This window comes from Hemitrygon akajei, chromosome 16, assembly GCF_048418815.1.
Source record: "Hemitrygon akajei chromosome 16, sHemAka1.3, whole genome shotgun sequence".
NCBI classification, from domain to species: Eukaryota; Metazoa; Chordata; class Chondrichthyes; order Myliobatiformes; family Dasyatidae; genus Hemitrygon; species Hemitrygon akajei.
In genome coordinates, this window is record NC_133139.1 from 48077185 (window position 1) to 48097728 (window position 20544).

General features: G+C 54.4%; 1 protein-coding gene across 7 annotated transcripts in view; it reads left to right on the forward strand.

The window, feature by feature from the left end:
• LOC140740028 (phospholipid phosphatase-related protein type 3-like) overlaps positions 1–20544 on the forward strand; it is a 144360-nt gene that overhangs the window by 84727 nt on the left and 39089 nt on the right. For all 7 annotated transcript variants that reach the window (XM_073068830.1, XM_073068835.1, XM_073068829.1 and 4 more), the window contains exons 6-7: positions 680–737; positions 1242–1415. In XM_073068830.1, the coding sequence (XP_072924931.1) occupies positions 680–737; positions 1242–1415 (232 nt within the window). The remainder of the gene's footprint in view (positions 1–679; positions 738–1241; positions 1416–20544) is intronic.

The following is a 20544-nucleotide window of genomic DNA, read 5'->3' on the forward strand; positions in this document are numbered from 1 at the left end:
TGAAGCCACACTCAGGTTGGAGGAACAACACCTTATATACCGGCTGGGTAGCCTCCAACCTGATGGCATGAACATTGACTTCTCTAACTTCCGTTAATGCCCCTCCTCCCCTTCTTACCCCATCCCTGACATATTTAATTGTTTGTTTTTTTCTCTCTCTCTGTCCATCACTCTGCCTGTTCTCCATCTCCCTCTGGTGCTTCCCCCCTCCCCCTTTCTTTCTCCTGAGGCCTCCCATCCCATGATCCTTTCCCTTCTCCAGCTCTGTATCACTTTCGCCAATCACCTTTCCAGCTCTTAGCTTCACCCCACCCCCTCCGGTCTTCTCCTATCATTTCGCATTTCCCCCTCCCCCCACTACTTTCAAATCTCTTACTATCTTTCCTTTCAGTTAATCCTGATGAAGGGTCTCGGCCTGAAACGTCGACAGCGCTTCTCCTTATGGATGCTGCCTGGCCTGCTGTGTTCCACCAGCATTTTGTGTGTGTTGTTTGAATTTCCAGCATCTGCAGATTTCCTCGTGTTTCCTCTGTGCTGTCTCTATTTTGTTGACATCTTTCCTATAATTCGGTGACCAGAACTGTACGCAACACTCTGATAGCAAGGGTAGAACAGATTAGAGATCACTGCTCAAGATGGGGTTTTCTTTAGCTTAACTCTTCACTCTTCTTATCCACAGGAAGAGCTTTCCTTCCCAACATGCCACAATCTCTGCCTTTGCAGCGGTGTACATCTCGGTGAGTCTCTCAGCTCTTTAACAGGCACTGTTTCACTGGGCATCAGTGCAGACATGATAATAAACTCTAAGGAATGGGACAATCCTGTTCTATGTTCCTTCCAAATGTCTCAAACGGCTCCCATTGTGCTAGATCACAACACTCCCTCAGCAGCTCTAGAGAGAGATTGAGCAGAGCTGCCTTGTTTCTTTTGTGATTTGGACTTGAATGATGATCTCATAAACATATTTAAAAGGATTTTTATAGTGTATATGAAGTGTTCCTGGTTGGGAAATCAAGTATGATGTGTCATAAAGTTAATATGGATTTATTGGGTACATAATCAGGAAGCAATTTCTTATGCAATATGTGGCTATGATCTGGAACTCTCTACCCAGGAGGTACTGGAGCATTGGAGAATGAGATGGATGTATTTCTGGAGGGATTGAGGGGATTAAAACTGAGCTATGGATTAGCATGATCTGATTAAATAGGATATTGATATCTCCCATGCTTTTCTTTCAGATGTACTTTAACTCCACGATATCTGACTGCACCAAGCTACTGAAGCCAGTTCTGGTATTCGCCTTTGCAATTGGTGCAGGAATCTGTGGCCTGACCCAGATCACTCAGTACAGAAGCCACCCGCTGGATGTGTATGTGGGCTTTGTCATTGGGGCCGGGATTGCTGCGTACCTGGTGAGTGGTGGTAATGTAGACATATGCGATATAGGGAGTCAACAACAAGGGGATGAATGTCCTCTAGATCTCTCCCATTCTTGTCAACAGCACCCCCCCTCCCAGGACCCCCTGGGGAAAAGTAGTTGTTTTAATTCATAAACAAGAGATTCTGCAGATCTGAAAATCTAGAGCAACACACACAAAATGTTGGACAAACTCAGCAAGTAATGCAGCAGCTATGGAGGGGAATAAGCATTTGATGTTTCAGGCTGAGACCCGTCATCAGGATTGGCCCAAACATTAACTGTTTATTTCCCTCCTTAGGTGCTGCCTGACTCGATGAGTTCTGCTAGCATTTTGTGTGTGTTACTATAATTCTGCCCTTTTCAGCCCAGGTTCAAGAACATCCCATTATCTACTTGGTTCTTAGACCAGCCTGCACAACCTAGTCACTGCCTGCATATAGCAACAGTATGATTGTTTGCTTCACTTGTGACGGTTGTATATCTAAAGTTACCTGCCTGTGATGCTCCTACAGGAGGGTTTTTCATTGCTCCTCTGTGCACAAGTGCATGTGACAATAAACTCAACTTTAACTTCAATAGGTTTCATTTAATGTCAGAAAATATATACAACATACATCCTGAAGTTCTTTTTCTTTGCAAACATTCACAAAAACTGAGGAGTGCCCCAAAGCCCTCCCAGCTCCCCCTCCCACGTACAAGCAGCAGCAAGGCAAAAGCCCCCCCTCCCCAACCAGAATAACAGCATCGACACCCCCCACCGAGCACTCAAATGTACAGCAAGGCAAACCCCCCCCCCAACCAGAATAAAAGCATCGACACCCCCCACCGAGCACTCAAATGTACAGCAAGGTAAACCCCCCCTCCCCAACCAGAATAAAAGCATCGACACCCCCCACCGAGCACTCAAATGTACAGCAAGGCAAACCCCCCCTCCCCAACCAGAATAAAAGCATCGACACCCCCCACCGAGCACTCAATGTACAGCAAGGCAAACCCCCCCCTCCCCAACCAGAATAAAAGCATCAGCACCCCCCACCGAGCACTCAAATGTACAGCAAGGTAAACCCCCCCTCCCCAACCAGAATAAAAGCATCAACACCCCCCACCGAGCACTCAAATGTACAGCAAGGCAAACCCCCCCCTCCCCAACCAGAATAAAAGCATCGACACCCCCCACCGAGCACTCAAATGTACAGCAAGGCAAACCCCCCCCCCAACCAGAATAAAAGCATCAGCACCCCCCGCCGAGCACTCAAATGTACAGCAAGGTAAACCCCCCCCCTCCCCAACCAGAATAAAAGCATCAACACCCCCCACCGAGCACTCAAATGTACAGCAAGGTAAAACCCCCCCCCCCTCCCCAACCAGAATAAAAGCATCGACACCCCCCCACCGAGCACTCAAATGTACAGCAAGGCAAATCCCCCCCCTCCCCCAACCAGAATAAAAGCATCGACACCCCCCCACCGAGCACTCAAATGTACAGCAAGGCAAATCCCCCCCCTCCCCAACCAGAATAAAAGCATCGACACCCCCCACCGAGCACTCAAATGTACAGCAAGGCAAATCCCCCCCCTCCCCAACCAGAATAAAAGCATCGACACCCCCCACCGAGCACTCAAATGTACAGCAAGGCAAACCCCCCCCCTCCCCAACCAGAATAAAAGCATCGACACCCCCCACCGAGCACTCAAATGTACAGCAAGGCAAATCCCCCCCCCCTCCCCAACCAGAATAAAAGCATCGACACCCCCCCCACCGAGCACTCAAATGTACAGCAAGGCAAACCCCCCCCCCCCCCCCCAACCAGAATAAAAGCATCGACACCCCCCACCGAGCACTCAAATGTACAGCAAGGCAAATCCCCCCCCCTCCCCAACCAGAATAAAAGCATCGACAACCCCCCACCGAGCACTCAAATGTACAGCAAGGCAAACCCCCCCCCCTCCCCAACCAGAATAAAAGCATCGACACCCCCCACCGAGCACTCAAATGTACAGCAAGGCAAATCCCCCCCCTCCCCAACCAGAATAAAAGCATCGACACCCCCCACCGAGCACTCAAATGTACAGCAAGGCAAATCCCCCCCCTCCCCCAACCAGAATAAAAGCATCGACACCCCCCCACCGAGCACTCAAATGTACAGCAAGGTAAAACCCCCCCCTCCCCAACCAGAATAAAAGCATCGACACCCCCCACCGAGCACTCAAATCTACAGCAAGGCAAACCCCCCCCTCCCCAACCAGAATAAAAGCATCAGCACCCCCCACCGAGCACTCAAATGTACAGCAAGGCAAACCCCCTCCCCAACCAGAATAAAAGCATCGACACCCCCCACCGAGCACTCAAATGTACAGCAAGGCAAACCCCCCCTCCCTCCCCAACCAGAATAAAAGCATCGGACACCCCCCACCGAGCACTCAAATGTTACAGCAAGGTAAACCCCCCCCCCCCTCTCCAACCAGAATAAAAGCATCGACACCCCCACCGAGCACTCAAATGTACAGCAAGGCAAAACCCCCCCCCCTCCCCAACCAGAATAAAAGCATCGACACCCCCCACCGATCACCTCAAATGTACAGCAAGGCAAAACCCCCCCCCCTCCCCAACCAGAATAAAAGCATCGGCACCCCCCACCGAGCACTCAAATGTACAGCAAGGTAAACCCCCTCCTCCCCAACCAGAATAAAAGCATCGACACCCCCCACCGAGCACTCAAATGTACAGCAAGGTAAACCCCCTCCTCCCAACCAGAATAAAAGCATCGACACCCCCCCACCGAGCACTCAAATGTACAGCAAGGTAAAACCCCCCCCCTCCCCAACCAGAATAAAAGCATCGACACCCCCCACCGAGCACTCAAATGTACAGCAAGGTAAACCCCCCCCCACCAGAATAAAAGCATCGACACCCCCCACCGAGCACTCAAATGTACAGCAAGGTAAACACCCCCCCTTCTCTCCAACCAGAATAAAAGCATCGACACCCCCCACCGAGCACTCAAATGTACAGCAAGGTAAACCCCCCCTCCCAACCAGAATAAAAGCATCGACACCCCCCACCGAGCACTCAAATGTACAGCAAGGTAAACACCCCCCCTTCTCTCCAACCAGAATAAAAGCATCGACACCCCCCACCGAGCACTCAAATGTACAGCAAGGTAAACCCCTCCCTCCCCAACCAGAATAAAAGCATCGACACCCCCCACCGAGCACTCAAATGTACAGCAAGGTAAACCCCCCCCCTCCCCAACCAGAATAAAAGCATCGACACCCCCCACCGAGCACTCAAATGTACAGCAAGGTAAACCCCCCCCTCCCTCCCCAACCAGAATAAAGCATCGACACCCCCCACCGAGCACTCAAATGTACAGCAAGGTAAACCCCCCTCCCTCCCCAACCAGAATAAAAGCATCGACAACCCCACCGAGCACTCAAATGTACAGCAAGGCAAAACCCCCCCCTCCCCAACCAGAATAAAAGCATCGACACCCCCCACCGAGCACTCAAATGTACAGCAAGGCAAACCCCCCCCTCCCCAACCAGAATAAAAGCATCGACACCCCCCACCGAGCACTCAAATGTACCAGCAAGGCAAAACCCCCCCCTCCCCAACCAGAATAAAAGCATCGACACCCCCCACCGAGCACTCAAATGTACAGCAAGGTAAACCCCCCCCCCCTCTCCAACCAGAATAAAAGCATCGACACCCCCCACCGAGCACTCAAATGTACAGCAAGGCAAAACCCCCCCCCTCCCCAACCAGAATAAAGCATCGACACCCCCCACCGAGCACTCAAATGTACAGCAAGGTAAACCCCCCCCCCCCCCACAACCAGAATAAAAGCATCGACACCCCCCACCGAGCACTCAAATGTACAGCAAGGTAAACCCCCCCCCCCTCCCAACCAGAATAAAAGCATCAACAACCCCCACCGAGCACTCAAATGTACAGCAAGGCAAACCCCCCCCACAACCAGAATAAAAGCATCGACACCCCCCACCGAGCACTCAAATGTACAGCAAGGCAAACCCCCCCCCTCCCCAACCAGAATAAAAGCATCGACACCCCCCACCGAGCACACAAATGTACAGCAAGGCAAACCCCCCCCCACAACCAGAATAAAAGCATCGACACCCCCCTACCGAGCACTCAAATGTACAGCAAGGCAAACCCCCCCCCCCCAACCAGAATAAAAGCATCGACACCCCCCACCGAGCACTCAAATGTACAGCAAGGCAAAACCCTCCCCTCCCCAAACAGAATAACAGCATCAACACCCCCCACCGAGCACTCAAATGTACAGCAAGGCAAAACCCCCCCCCCTCCCCAACCAGAATAAAAGCATCGACACCCCCCACCGAGCACTCAAATGTACAGCAAGGTAAACCCCCCCCCCTCCCCAACCAGAATAAAAGCATCGACACCCCCCACCGAGCACTCAAATGTACAGCAAGGTAAACCCCCCCCCCTCCCCAACCAGAATAAAAGCATCGACACCCCCCACCGAGCACTCAAATGTACAGCAAGGTAAAACCCCCCCCTCCCCAACCAGAATAAAAGCATCAACACCCCCCACCGAGCACTCAAATGTACAGCAAGGCAAACCCCCCCCTCCCCAACCAGAATAAAAGCATCGACACCCACCCACCGAGCACTCAAATGTACAGCAAGGTAAACCCCCCCCCTCCCCAACCAGAATAAAAAGCATCGACACCCCCCACCGAGCACTCAAATGTACAGCAAGGTAAAACCCCCCCCCCCTCCCCAACCAGAATAAAAGCATCAACACCCCCACCGAGCACTCAAATGTACAGCAAGGCAAACCCCCCCCCTCCCCAACCAGAATAAAAGCATCGACACCCCCCACCGAGCACTCAAATGTACAGCAAGGTAAACCCCCCCCCCTCCCCAACCAGAATAAAAGCATCGACACCCCCACCGAGCACTCAAATGTACAGCAGCAAACCCCCCCTCCCCAACCAGAATAAAAGCATCGACACCCCCCACCGAGCACTCAAATGTACAGCAAGGCAAACCCCCCCCCCTCCCCAACCAGAATAAAAGCATCGACACCCCCCACCGAGCACTCAAATGTACAGCAAGGCAAACCCCCTCCCCAACCAGAATAAAAGCATCGACACCCCCCACCGAGCACTCAAATGTACAGCAAGGTAAAACCCCCCCTCCCCCAACCAGAATAAAAGCATCGACACCCCCCCACCGAGCACTCAAATGTACAGCAAGGTAAACCCCCCCCTCCCCAACCAGAATAAAAGCATCGACACCCCCCACCGAGCACTCAAATGTACAGCAAGGCAAAACCCTCCCCTCCCCCCCTCCCCAACCAGAATAACAGCATCGACACCCCCCACCGAGCACTCAAATGTACAGCAAGGTAAACCCCCCCCTCCCCAACCAGAATAAAAGCATCAACACCCCCCACCGAGCACTCAAATGTACAGCAAGGCAAAACCCCTCCCCAACCAGAATAAAAGCATCGACACCCCCCACCGAGCACTCAAATGTACAGCAAGGCAAAACCCCCCCCCCTCCCCAACCAGAATAGAAGCATCGACACCCCCCACCGAGCACTCAAATGTACAGCAAGGCAAAACCCCCCCCTCCCCAACCAGAATAAAAGCATCAACACCCCCCACCGAGCACTCAAATGTACAGCAAGGCAAACCCCCCCCCCTCCCCAACCAGAATAAAAGCATCGACACCCCCCCACCGAGCACTCAAATGTACAGCAAGGTAAACCCCCCCCCCACCAGAATAAAAGCATCGACACCCCCCACCGAGCACTCAAATGTACAGCAAGGTAAACACCCCCCCTTCTCTCCAACCAGAATAAAAGCATCGACACCCCCCACCGAGCACTCAAATGTACAGCAAGGTAAACCCCCCCCTCCCCAACCAGAATAAAAGCATCGACACCCCCCACCGAGCACTCAAATGTACAGCAAGGTAAACCCCCCCCCTCCCTCCCCAACCAGAATAAAAGCATCGACACCCCCCCACCGAGCACTCAAATGTACAGCAAGGTAAACCCCCCCCCTCCCCAACCAGAATAAAAGCATCGACACCCCCCACCGAGCACTCAAATGTACAGCAAGGTAAACCCCCCCCTCCCTCCCCAACCAGAATAAAAGCATCGACACCCCCCACCGAGCACTCAAATGTACAGCAAGGTAAACCCCCCCTCCCCAACCAGAATAAAAGCATCGACACCCCCCCACCGAGCACCTCAAATGTACAGCAAGGCAAAACCACCCCCCCCCCTCCCCAACCAGAATAAAAGCATCGACACCCCCCACCGAGCACTCAAATGTACAGCAAGGTAAAACCCCCCCCTCCCAAACCAGAATAAAAGCATCGACACCCCCCCACCGAGCACTCAAATGTACAGCAAGGCAAAACCCCCCCCCTCCCCAACCAGAATAAAAGCATCGACACCCCCCACCGAGCACTCAAATGTACAGCAAGGCAAAACCCCCCCTCCCCAACCAGAATAAAAGCATCGACACCCCCCACCGAGCACTCAAATGTACAGCAAGGCAAAACCCCCCCCCTCCCCAACCAGAATAAAAGCATCGACACCCCACACCGAGCACTCAAATGTACAGCAAGGCAAAACCCCCCCTCCCCAACCAGAATAAAAGCATCAACACCCCCCCACCGAGCACTCAAATGTACAGCAAGGCAAACCCCCTCCCCCTCTCCAACCAGAATAAAAGCATCAACACCCCCCACCGAGCACTCAAATGTACAGCAAGGTAAACCCCCCCCTCCCCAACCAGAATAAAAGCATCGACACCCCCCCACCGAGCACTCAAATGTACAGCAAGGCAAACCCCCCCCCTCCCCCAAACCAGAATAAAAGCATCAACACCCCCCACCGAGCACTCAAATGTACAGCAAGGTAAAACCCCCCCCCTCCCTCCCCAACCAGAATAAAAGCATCGACACCCCCCACCGAGCACTCAAATGTACAGCAAGGCAAACCCCCCCCTCCCCAACCAGAATAAAAGCATCGACACCCCCCACCGAGCACTCAAATGTACAGCAAGGTAAACCCCCCCCCTCCCCAACTAGAATAAAAGCATCGACACCCCCCACCGAGCACTCAAATGTACAGCAAGGTAAACCCCCCTCCCTCCCCAACCAGAATAAAAGCATCGACACCCCCCACCGAGCACTCAAATGTACAGCAAGGTAAAACCCCCCTCCCCAACCAGAATAAAAGCATCGACACCCCCCACCGAGCACTCAAATGTACAGCAAGGTAAACCCCCCCCCTCCCCAACTAGAATAAAAGCATCGACACCCCCCACCGAGCACTCAAATGTACAGCAAGGTAAACCCCCCCCTCCCCAACCAGAATAAAAGCATCGACACCCCCCCACCGAGCACTCAAATGTACAGCAAGGCAAAACCCCCCCCCCTCCCCAACCAGAATAAAAGCATCGACACCCCCCACCGAGCACTCAAATGTACAGCAAGGTAAACCCCCCCCCTCCCTCCCCAACCAGAATAAAAGCATCGACACCCCCCACCGAGCACTCAAATGTACAGCAAGGTAAACCCCCCCCTCCCCAACAGAATAAAAGCATCGACACCCCCCACCGAGCACTCAAATGTACAGCAAGGCAAACCCCCCCCCCCTCCACAACCAGAATAAAAGCATCAACACCCCCCACCGAGCACTCAAATGTACAGCAAGGCAAAACCCCCCCCCCAACCAGAATAAAAGCATCGACACCCCCCCACCGAGCACTCAAATGTACAGCAAGGTAAACCCCCCCCCTCCCCAACCAGAATAAAAGCATCGACACTCCCCACCGAGCACTCAAATGTACAGCAAGGCAAACCCCCCCTCCCCAACCAGAATAAAAGCATCGACACCCCCCACCGAGCACTCAAATGTACAGCAAGGTAAAACCCCCCCCCCCTCCCTCCCCAACCAGAATAAAGCATCGACACCCCCCACCGAGCACTCAAATGTACAGCAAGGTAAACCCCCCCTCCCTCCCCAACCAGAATAAAAGCATCGACACCCCCCCACCGAGCACTCAAATGTACAGCAAGGTAAAAACCCCCCCCCCTCCCCAACCAGAATAAAAGCATCGACACCCCCCCACCGAGCACTCAAATGTACAGCAAGGTAAACCCCCCCCTCCCTCCCCAACCAGAATAAAAGCATCGACACCCCCCACCGAGCACTCAAATGTACAGCAAGGTAAAAACCCCCCCCCCTCCCCAACCAGAATAAAAGCATCGACACCCCCCACCCGAGCACTCAAATGTACAGCAAGGTAAAACCCCCCCCCCTCCCCAACCAGAATAAAAGCATCGACACTCCCACCGAGCACTCAAATGTACAGCAAGGTAAAACCCCCCCCCTCCCCAACCAGAATAAAAGCATCGACACCCCCCACCGAGCACTCAAATGTACAGCAAGGCAAACCCCCCCCTCCCCAACCAGAATAAAAGCATCGACACCCCCCACCGAGCACTCAAATGTACAGCAAGGCAAACCCCCCCCCCTCCACAACCAGAATAAAAGCATCAACACCCCCCACCGAGCACTTCAAATGTACAGCAAGGCAAAAACCCCCCTCCCCAACCAGAATAAAAGCATCAACACCCCCCACCGAGCACTCAAATGTACAGCAAGGTAAAACCCCCCCCCCTCCCCAACCAGAATAAAAGCATCGACACCCCCCACCGAGCACTCAAATGTACAGCAAGGCAAACCCCCCCCCCTCCCCAACCAGAATAAAAGCATCGACACCCCCCACCGAGCACTCAAATGTACAGCAAGGCAAACCCCCCCCTCCCTCCCCAACCAGAATAAAAGCATCGACACCCCCCACCGAGCACTCAAATGTACAGCAAGGTAAACCCCCCCCTCCCCAACCAGAATAAAAGCATCGACACCCCCCCACCGAGCACTCAAATGTACAGCAAGGCAAACCCCCCCCCCCCTCCCCAACCAGAATAAAAGCATCGACACCCCCCACCGAGCACTCAAATGTACAGCAAGGCAAATCCCCCCCCTCCCCAACCAGAATAAAGCATCGACACCCCCCACCGAGCACTCAAATGTACAGCAAGGCAAACCCCCCCCCCTCCCCAACCAGAATAAAAGCATCGACACCCCCCACCGAGCACTCAAATGTACAGCAAGGCAAATCCCCCCCCTCCCCAACCAGAATAAAAGCATCGACACCCCCCACCGAGCACTCAAATGTACAGCAAGGCAAACCCCCCCCCCCTCCCCAACCAGAATAAAAGCATCGACACCCCCCACCGAGCACTCAAATGTACAGCAAGGTAAACCCCCCTCCCTCCCCAACCAGAATAAAAGCATCGACACCCCCCCACCGAGCACTCAAATGTACAGCAAGGTAAAACCCCCCCCTCCCCAACCAGAATAAAAGCATCGACACCCCCCACCGAGCACTCAAATGTACAGCAAGGCAAACCCCCCCCTCCCCAACCAGAATAAAAGCATCAGCACCCCCCCACCGAGCACTCAAATGTACAGCAAGGCAAACCCCCTCCCCAACCAGAATAAAAGCATCGACACCCCCCACCGAGCACTCAAATGTACAGCAAGGCAAACCCCCCCTCCCTCCCCAACCAGAATAAAAGCATCGACACCCCCCCACCGAGCACTCAAATGTACAGCAAGGTAAACCCCCCCCCCCCTCTCCAACCAGAATAAAAGCATCGACACCCCCCACCGAGCACTCAAATGTACAGCAAGGCAAACCCCCCCCCCTCCCCAACCAGAATAAAAGCATCGACACCCCCCACCGATCACTCAAATGTACAGCAAGGCCAAAACCCCCCCCTCCCCAACCAGAATAAAAGCATCGGCACCCCCCACCGAGCACTCAAATGTACAGCAGGTAAACCCCCTCCTCCCCAACCAGAATAAAAGCATCGACACCCCCCACCGAGCACTCAAATGTACAGCAAGGTAAACCCCCTCCTCCCCAACCAGAATAAAAGCATCGACACCCCCCACCGAGCACTCAAATGTACAGCAAGGTAAAACCCCCCCCCTCCCCAACCAGAATAAAAGCATCGACACCCCCCACCGAGCACTCAAATGTACAGCAAGGTAAACACCCCCCCTTCTCTCCAACCAGAATAAAAGCATCGACACCCCCCACCGAGCACTCAAATGTACAGCAAGGTAAACCCCCCCCTCCCCAACCAGAATAAAAGCATCGACACCCCCCACCGAGCACTCAAATGTACAGCAAGGTAAACCCCCCCTCCCTCCCCAACCAGAATAAAAGCATCGACACCCCCCACCGAGCACTCAAATGTACAGCAAGGTAAACCCCCCCCCTCCCCAACCAGAATAAAAGCATCGACACCCCCCACCGAGCACTCAAATGTACCAGCAAGGTAAACCCCCCCCTCCCTCCCCAACCAGAATAAAAGCATCGACACCCCCCACCGAGCACTCAAATGTACAGCAAGGTAAACCCCCCTCCCTCCCCAACCAGAATAAAAGCATCGACAACCCCCACCGAGCACTCAAATGTACAGCAAGGCAAAACCCCCCCCTCCCCAACCAGAATAAAAGCATCGACACCCCCCACCGAGCACTCAAATGTACAGCAAGGTAAACCCCCCCCCTCCCTCCCCAACCAGAATAAAAGCATCGACACCCCCCACCGAGCACTCAAATGTACAGCAAGGTAAACCCCCCCTCCCTCCCCAACCAGAATAAAAGCATCGACACCCCCCACCGAGCACTCAAATGTACAGCAAGGTAAACCCCCCCCCTCCCCAACCAGAATAAAAGCATCGACACCCCCCACCGAGCACTCAAATGTACAGCAAGGTAAACCCCCCCCTCCCCAACCAGAATAAAAGCATCGACACCCCCCCACCGAGCACTCAAATGTACAGCAAGGTAAACCCCCCCCTCCCCAACAGAATAAAAGCATCAACACCCCCACCGAGCACTCAAATGTACAGCAAGGTAAACCCCCCCCTCCCTCCCCAACCAGAATAAAAGCATCGACACCCCCCACCGAGCACTCAAATGTACAGCAGGTAAACCCCCCCCCTCCCCAACCAGAATAAAAGCATCAACACCCCCCACCGAGCACTCAAATGTACAGCAAGGCAAACCCCCCCCTCCCCAACCAGAATAAAAGCATCGACACCCCCCCACCGAGCACTCAATGTACAGCAAGGCAAACCCCCCCCCTCCCCAACCAGAATAAAAGCATCGACACCCCCCCACCGAGCACTCAAATGTACAGCAAGGCAAACCCCCCCCCTCCCCAACCAGAATAAAAGCATCGACACCCCACACCGAGCACTCAAACTGTACAGCAAGGCAAACCCCCCCCCACAACCAGAATAAAAGCATCGACACCCCCCACCGAGCACTCAAATGTACAGCAAGGCAAACCCCCCCCTCCCCAACCAGAATAAAAGCATCGACACCCCCCACCGAGCACACAAATGTACAGCAAGGCAAACCCCCCCCCTCCCCAACCAGAATAAAAGCATCGACACCCCCCACCGAGCACTCAAATGTACAGCAAGGCAAAACCCTCCCCTCCCCAACCAGAATAACAGCATCAACACCCCCCACCGAGCACTCAAATGTACAGCAAGGTAAACCCCCCCCCCTCCCCAACCAGAATAAAAGCATCGACACCCCCCCACCGAGCACTCAAATGTACAGCAAGGTAAAACCCCCCCCTCCCCAACCAGAATAAAAGCATCAACACCCCCCACCGAGCACTCAAATGTACAGCAAGGCAAACCCCCCCCTCCCCAACCAGAATAAAAGCATCGACACACCCCCCACCGAGCACTCAAATGTACAGCAAGGTAAACCCCCCCCCTCCCCAACCAGAATAAAAGCATCGACACCCCCCACCGAGCACTCAAATGTACAGCAAGGTAAAACCCCCCCCCCTCCCAACCAGAATAAAAGCATCAACACCCCCCACGAGCACTCAAATGTACAGCAAGGCAAACCCCCCCCTCCCCAACCAGAATAAAAGCATCGACACCCCCCACCGAGCACTCAAATGTACAGCAAGGTAAACCCCCCCCCTCCCCAACCAGAATAAAAGCATCGACACCCCCCCACCGAGCACTCAAATGTACAGCAAGGCAAACCCCCTCCCCAACCAGAATAAAAGCATCGACACCCCCCACCGAGCACTCAAATGTACAGCAAGGTAAAACCCCCCTCCCCAACCAGAATAAAAGCATCGACACCCCCCACCGAGCACTCAAATGTACAGCAAGGCAAACCCCCCCCCTCCCCAACCAGAATAAAGCATCGACACCCCCCACCGAGCACTCAAATGTACAGCAAGGTAAACCCCCCCCCTCCCCAACTAGAATAAAAGCATCGACACCCCCCCACCGAGCACTCAAATGTACAGCAAGGTAAACCCCCCCTCCCTCCCCAACCAGAATAAAAGCATCGACACCCCCCACCGAGCACTCAAATGTACAGCAAGGTAAACCCCCCTCCCCAACCAGAATAAAAGCATCGACACCCCCCACCGAGCACTCAAATGTACAGCAAGGTAAACCCCCCCCCTCCCCAACTAGAATAAAAGCATCGACACCCCCCACCGAGCACTCAAATGTACAGCAAGGTAAACCCCCCCTCCCCAACCAGAATAAAAGCATCGACACCCCCCACCGAGCACTCAAATGTACAGCAAGGTAAACCCCCCCCTCCCTCCCCAACCAGAATAAAAGCATCGACACCCCCCACCGAGCACTCAAATGTACAGCAAGGTAAACCCCCCCCCTCCCCAACCAGAATAAAAGCATCGACACCCCCCACCGAGCACTCAAATGTACAGCAAGGCAAACCCCCCCCCCTCCACAACCAGAATAAAAGCATCAACACCCCCCCACCGAGCACTCAAATGTACAGCAAGGCAAACCCCCCCCCAACCAGAATAAAAGCATCGACACCCCCACCGAGCACTCAAATGTACAGCAAGGTAAACCCCCCCCTCCCCAACCAGAATAAAAGCATCGACACTCCCCACCGAGCACTCAAATGTACAGCAAGGTAAACCCCCCCCCCTCCCCAACCAGAATAAAAGCATCGACACCCCCCACCGAGCACTCAAATGTACAGCAAGGTAACCCCCCCCCCTCCCCAAACCAGAATAAAAGCATCGACACCCCCCACCGAGCACTCAAATGTACAGCAAGGCAAACCCCCCCCTCCCCAACCAGAATAAAAGCATCGACACCCCCACCGAGCACTCAAATGTACAGCAAGGCAAACCCCCCCCTCCCCAACCAGAATAAAAGCATCGACACCCCCCACCGAGCACTCAAATGTACAGCAAGGCAAACCCCCCCCCTCCCAACCAGAATAAAAAGCATCGACCACCCCCCACCGAGCACTCAAATGTACAGCAAGGCAAAAACCCCCCCCCCAACCAGAATAAAAGCATCGACACCCCCCACCGAGCACTCAAATGTACAGCAAGGTAAACCCCCCCCCTCCCCAACCAGAATAAAAGCATCGACACCCCCCACCGAGCACTCAAATGTACAGCAAGGCAAAACCCCCCCCTCCCTCCCAACCAGAATAAAAGCATCGACACCCCCCACCGAGCACTCAAATGTACAGCAAGGCAAACCCCCCCCCTCCCCAACCAGAATAAAAGCATCGACACCCCCCCACCGAGCACTCAAATGTACAGCAAGGTAAACCCCCCTCCCTCCCCAACCAGAATAAAAGCATCGACACCCCCCACCGAGCACTCAAATGTACAGCAAGGTAAACCCCCCCCCCCCTCCCCAACCAGAATAAAAGCATCGACACCCCCCACCGAGCACTCAAATGTACAGCAAGGTAAACCCCCCTCCCTCCCCAACCAGAATAAAAGCATCGACACTCCCCCACCGAGCACTCAAATGTACAGCAAGGCAAAACCCCCCCCCAACCAGAATAAAAGCATCGACACCCCCCCACCGAGCACTCAAATGTACAGCAAGGTAAACCCCCCCCCCTCCCCAACCAGAATAAAAGCATCGACACCCCCCACCGAGCACTCAAATGTACAGCAAGGCAAACCCCCCCCTCCCCAACCAGAATAAAAGCTTCGACACCCCCCACCGAGCACTCAAATGTACAGCAAGGCAAAACCCCCCCCCCAACCAGAATAAAAGCATCGACACCCCCCACTGAGCACTCAAATGTACAGCAAGGTAAACCCCCCCCTCCCCAACCAGAATAAAAGCATCGACACCCCCACCGAGCACTCAAATGTACAGCAAGGCAAAACCCCCCCCCTCCCCAACCAGAATAAAAGCATCGACACCCCCCACCGAGCACTCAAATGTACAGCAAGGTAAACCCCCCCCCTCCCTCCCCAACCAGAATAAAGCATCGACACCCCCCACCGAGCACCTCAAATGTACAGCAAGGTAAACCCCCCCCTCCCAACCAGAATAAAAGCATCAACACCCCCCACCGAGCACTCAAATGTACAGCAAGGCAAACCCCCCCCTCCCCAACCAGAATAAAAGCATCGACACCCCCCACCGAGCACTCAAATGTACAGCAAGGCAAACCCCCCCCCTCCCCAACCAGAATAAAAGCATCGACACCCCCCACCGAGCACTCAAATGTACAGCAAGGCAAACCCCCCCCTCCCCAACCAGAATAAAAGCATCGACACCCCACACCGAGCACTCAAATGTACAGCAAGGCAAACCCCCCCCCACAACCAGAATAAAAGCATCGACACCCCCCACCGAGCACTCAAATGTACAGCAAGGCAAACCCCCCCCTCCCCAACCAGAATAAAAGCATCGACACCCCCCACCGAGCACACAAATGTACAGCAAGGCAAAACCCCCCCCCACAACCAGAATAAAAGCATCGACACCCCCTACCGAGCACTCAAATGTACAGCAAGGCAAACCCCCCCCTCCCCAACCAGAATAAAAGCATCGACACCCCCCACCGAGCACTCAAATGTACAGCAAGGCAAAACCCTCCCCTCCCCAACCAGAATAACAGCATCAACACCCCCCACCGAGCACTCAAATGTACAGCAAGGCAAAACCCTCCCCTCCCCAACCAGAATAACAGCATCAACACCCCCCACCGAGCACTCAAATGTACAGCAAGGTAAACCCCCCCCCCTCCCCAACCAGAATAAAAGCATCGACACCCCCCACCGAGCACTCAAATGTACAGCAAGGTAAAACCCCCCCCTCCCCAACCAGAATAAAGCATCAACACCCCCCACCGAGCACTCAAATGTACAGCAAGGCAAACCCCCCCCTCCCCAACCAGAATAAAAAGCATCGACACCCCCCACCGAGCACTCAAATGTACAGCAAGGTAAACCCCCCCCCCTCCCCAACCAGAATAAAAGCATCGACACCCCCCACCGAGCACTCAAATGTACAGCAAGGTAAAACCCCCCCCCTCCCCAACCAGAATAAAAGCATCAACACCCCCCACCGAGCACTCAAATGTACAGCAAGGCAAACCCCCCCCTCCCCAACCAGAATAAAAGCATCGACACCCCCCACCGAGCACTCAAATGTACAGCAAGGTAAACCCCCCCCCTCCCCAACCAGAATAAAAGCATCGACACCCCCCCACCGAGCACTCAAATGTACAGCAAGGCAAACCCCCTCCCCAACCAGAATAAAAGCATCGACACCCCCCACCGAGCACTCAAATGTACAGCAAGGTAAAACCCCCCCTCCCCAACCAGAATAAAAGCATCGACACCCCCCACCGAGCACTCAAATGTACAGCAAGGCAAACCCCCCCCCTCCCCAACCAGAATAAAAGCATCGACACCCCCCCACCGAGCACTCAAATGTACAGCAAGGTAAACCCCCCCCCTCCCCAACTAGAATAAAAGCATCGACACCCCCCACCGAGCACTCAAATGTACAGCAAGGTAAACCCCCCCCTCCCTCCCCAACCAGAATAAAAGCATCGACACCCCCCCCACCGAGCACTCAAATGTACAGCAAGGTAAACCCCCCCCTCCCCAACCAGAATAAAAGCATCGACACCCCCCCACCGAGCACTCAAATGTACAGCAAGGTAAACCCCCCCCCTCCCCAACTAGAATAAAAGCATCGACACCCCCCACCGAGCACTCAAATGTACAGCAAGGTAAACCCCCCCCTCCCCAACCAGAATAAAAGCATCGACACCCCCCACCGAGCACTCAAATGTACAGCAAGGTAAACCCCCCCCTCCCTCCCCAACCAGAATAAAAGCATCGACACCCCCCACCGAGCACTCAAATGTACAGCAAGTAAACCCCCCCCTCCCCAACCAGAATAAAAGCATCGACACCCCCCACCGAGCACTCAAATGTACAGCAAGGCAAACCCCCCCCCCTCCACAACCAGAATAAAAGCATCAACACCCCCCACCGAGCACTCAAATGTACAGCAAGGCAAAACCCCCCCCCCAACCAGAATAAAAGCATCGACACCCCCCACCGAGCACTCAAATGTACAGCAAGGTAAACCCCCCCCCTCCCCAACCAGAATAAAAGCATCGACACTCCCCACCGAGCACTCAAATGTACAGCAAGGTAAACCCCCCCCCTCCCCAACCAGAATAAAAGCATCGACACCCCCCACCGAGCACTCAAATGTACAGCAAGGTAAACCCCCCCCCTCCCCAACCAGAATAAAAGCATCGACACCCCCCACCGAGCACTCAAATGTACAGCAAGGCAAACCCCCCCCCTCCCCAACCAGAATAAAAGCATCGACACCCCCCACCGAGCACTCAAATGTACAGCAAGGCAAAACCCCCCCTCCCCAACCAGAATAAAAGCATCGACACCCCCCACCGAGCACTCAAATGTACAGCAAGGCAAACCCCCCCCCTCCCCAACCAGAATAAAAGCATCGACACCCCCCACCGAGCACTCAAATGTACAGCAAGGCAAAACCCCCCCCCCCAACCAGAATAAAAGCATCGACACCCCCCACCGAGCACTCAAATGTACAGCAAGGTAAACCCCCCCCTCCCCAACCAGAATAAAAGCATCGACACCCCCCACCGAGCACTCAAATGTACAGCAAGGCAAACCCCCCCCCTCCCTCCCCAACCAGAATAAAAGCATCGACACCCCCCACCGAGCACTCAAATGTACAGCAAGGCAAACCCCCCCCCCTCCCCAACCCAGAATAAAAGCATCGACAACCCCCCACCGAGCACTCAAATGTACAGCAAGGCAAAACCCCCCCCCCCAACCAGAATAAAAGCATCGACACCCCCCACCGAGCACTCAAATGTACAGCAAGGTAAACCCCCCCCTCCCCAACCAGAATAAAAGCATCGACACCCCCCACCGAGCACTCAAATGTACAGCAAGGTAAAACCCCCCCCCTCCCCAACCAGAATAAAAGCATCGACACCCCCCACCGAGCCCTCAAATGTACAGCAAGGTAAACCCCCCCCCCTCCCCAACCAGAATAAAAGCATCGACACCCCCCACCGAGCACTCAAAATGTACAGCAAGGCAAAACCCCCCCCCTCCCCAACCAGAATAAAAGCATCGACACCCCCCACCGAGCACTCAAATGTACAGCAAGGCAAACCCCCCCCCTCCCCAACCAGAATAAAAGCATCGACACCCCCCACCGAGCACTCAAATGTACAGCAAGGCAAAACCCCCCCCCCAACCAGAATAACAAGCATCGACACCCCCCACTGAGCACTCAAATGTACAGCAAGGTAAACCCCCCCCTCCCCAACCAGAATAAAAGCATCGACACCCCCCACCGAGCACTCAAATGTACAGCAAGGTAAAACCCCCCCCCTCCCCAACCAGAATAAAAGCATCGACACCCCCCCACCGAGCACATCAAATGTACAGCAAGGTAAAACCCCCCCCCTCCCCAACCAGAATAAAAGCATCGACACCCCCCCACCGAGCACTCAAATGTACAGCAAGGCAAAACCCCCCCCCCTCCCCAACCAGAATAAAAGCATCGACACCCCCCACCGAGCACTCAAATGTACAGCAAGGTAAACCCCCCCCTCCCCAACCAGAATAAAAGCATCGACACCCCCCACCGAGCACTCAAATGTACAGCAAGGCAAAACCCCCCCCTCCCCAACCAGAATAAAAGCATCGACACCCCCCACCGAGCACTCAAATGTACAGCAAGGCAAAACCCCCCCCTCCCCAACCAGAATAAAAGCATCGACACCCCCCACCGAGCACTCAAATGTACAGCAAGGCAAAACCCCCCCCCAACCAGAATAAAAGCATCGACACCCCCCACTGAGCACTCAAATGTACAGCAAGGTAAACCCCCCCCTCCCCAACCAGAATAAAAGGCATCGACACCCCACCGAGGCACTCAAATGTACAGCAAGGCAAAACCCCCCCCTCCCCAACCAGAATAAATGCATCGACACCCCCCTACCGAGCACTCAAATGTACAGCAAGGTAAACCCCACCCTCCCCAACCAGAATAAAAGCATCGACACCCCCCACCGAGCACCTCAAATGTACAGCAAGGTAAACCCCCCCCTCCCCAACCAGAATAAAAGCATCGACACCCCCCCACCGAGCACTCAAATGTACAGCAAGGGCAAACCCCCCCCCTCCCCAACCAGAATAAAAGCATCGACAACCCCCCACCGAGCACATCAAATGTACAGCAAGGCAAAACCCCCCCCCCCAACCAGAATAAAAGCATCGACACCCCCCACCGAGCACTCAAATGTACAGCAAGGTAAACCCCCCCCCTCCCCAACCAGAATAAAAGCATCGACACCCCCCACCGAGCACTTCAAATGTACAGCAAGGCAAACCCCCCCCTCCCCAACCAGAATAAAAGCATCGACACCCCCCACCGAGCACTCAAATGTACAGCAAGGCAAAACCACCCCCCCCCACCAGATCCAGAATAAAAGCATCGACACCCCCCACCGAGCACTCAAATGTACAGCAAGGCAAAACCCCCCCCCCCCAACCAGAATAAAAGCACGTCGACACCCCCCACCGAGCACTCAAATGTACAGCAAGGTAAACCCCCCCCCTCCCAAACCAGAATAAAAGCATCGACATCCTCCCCAC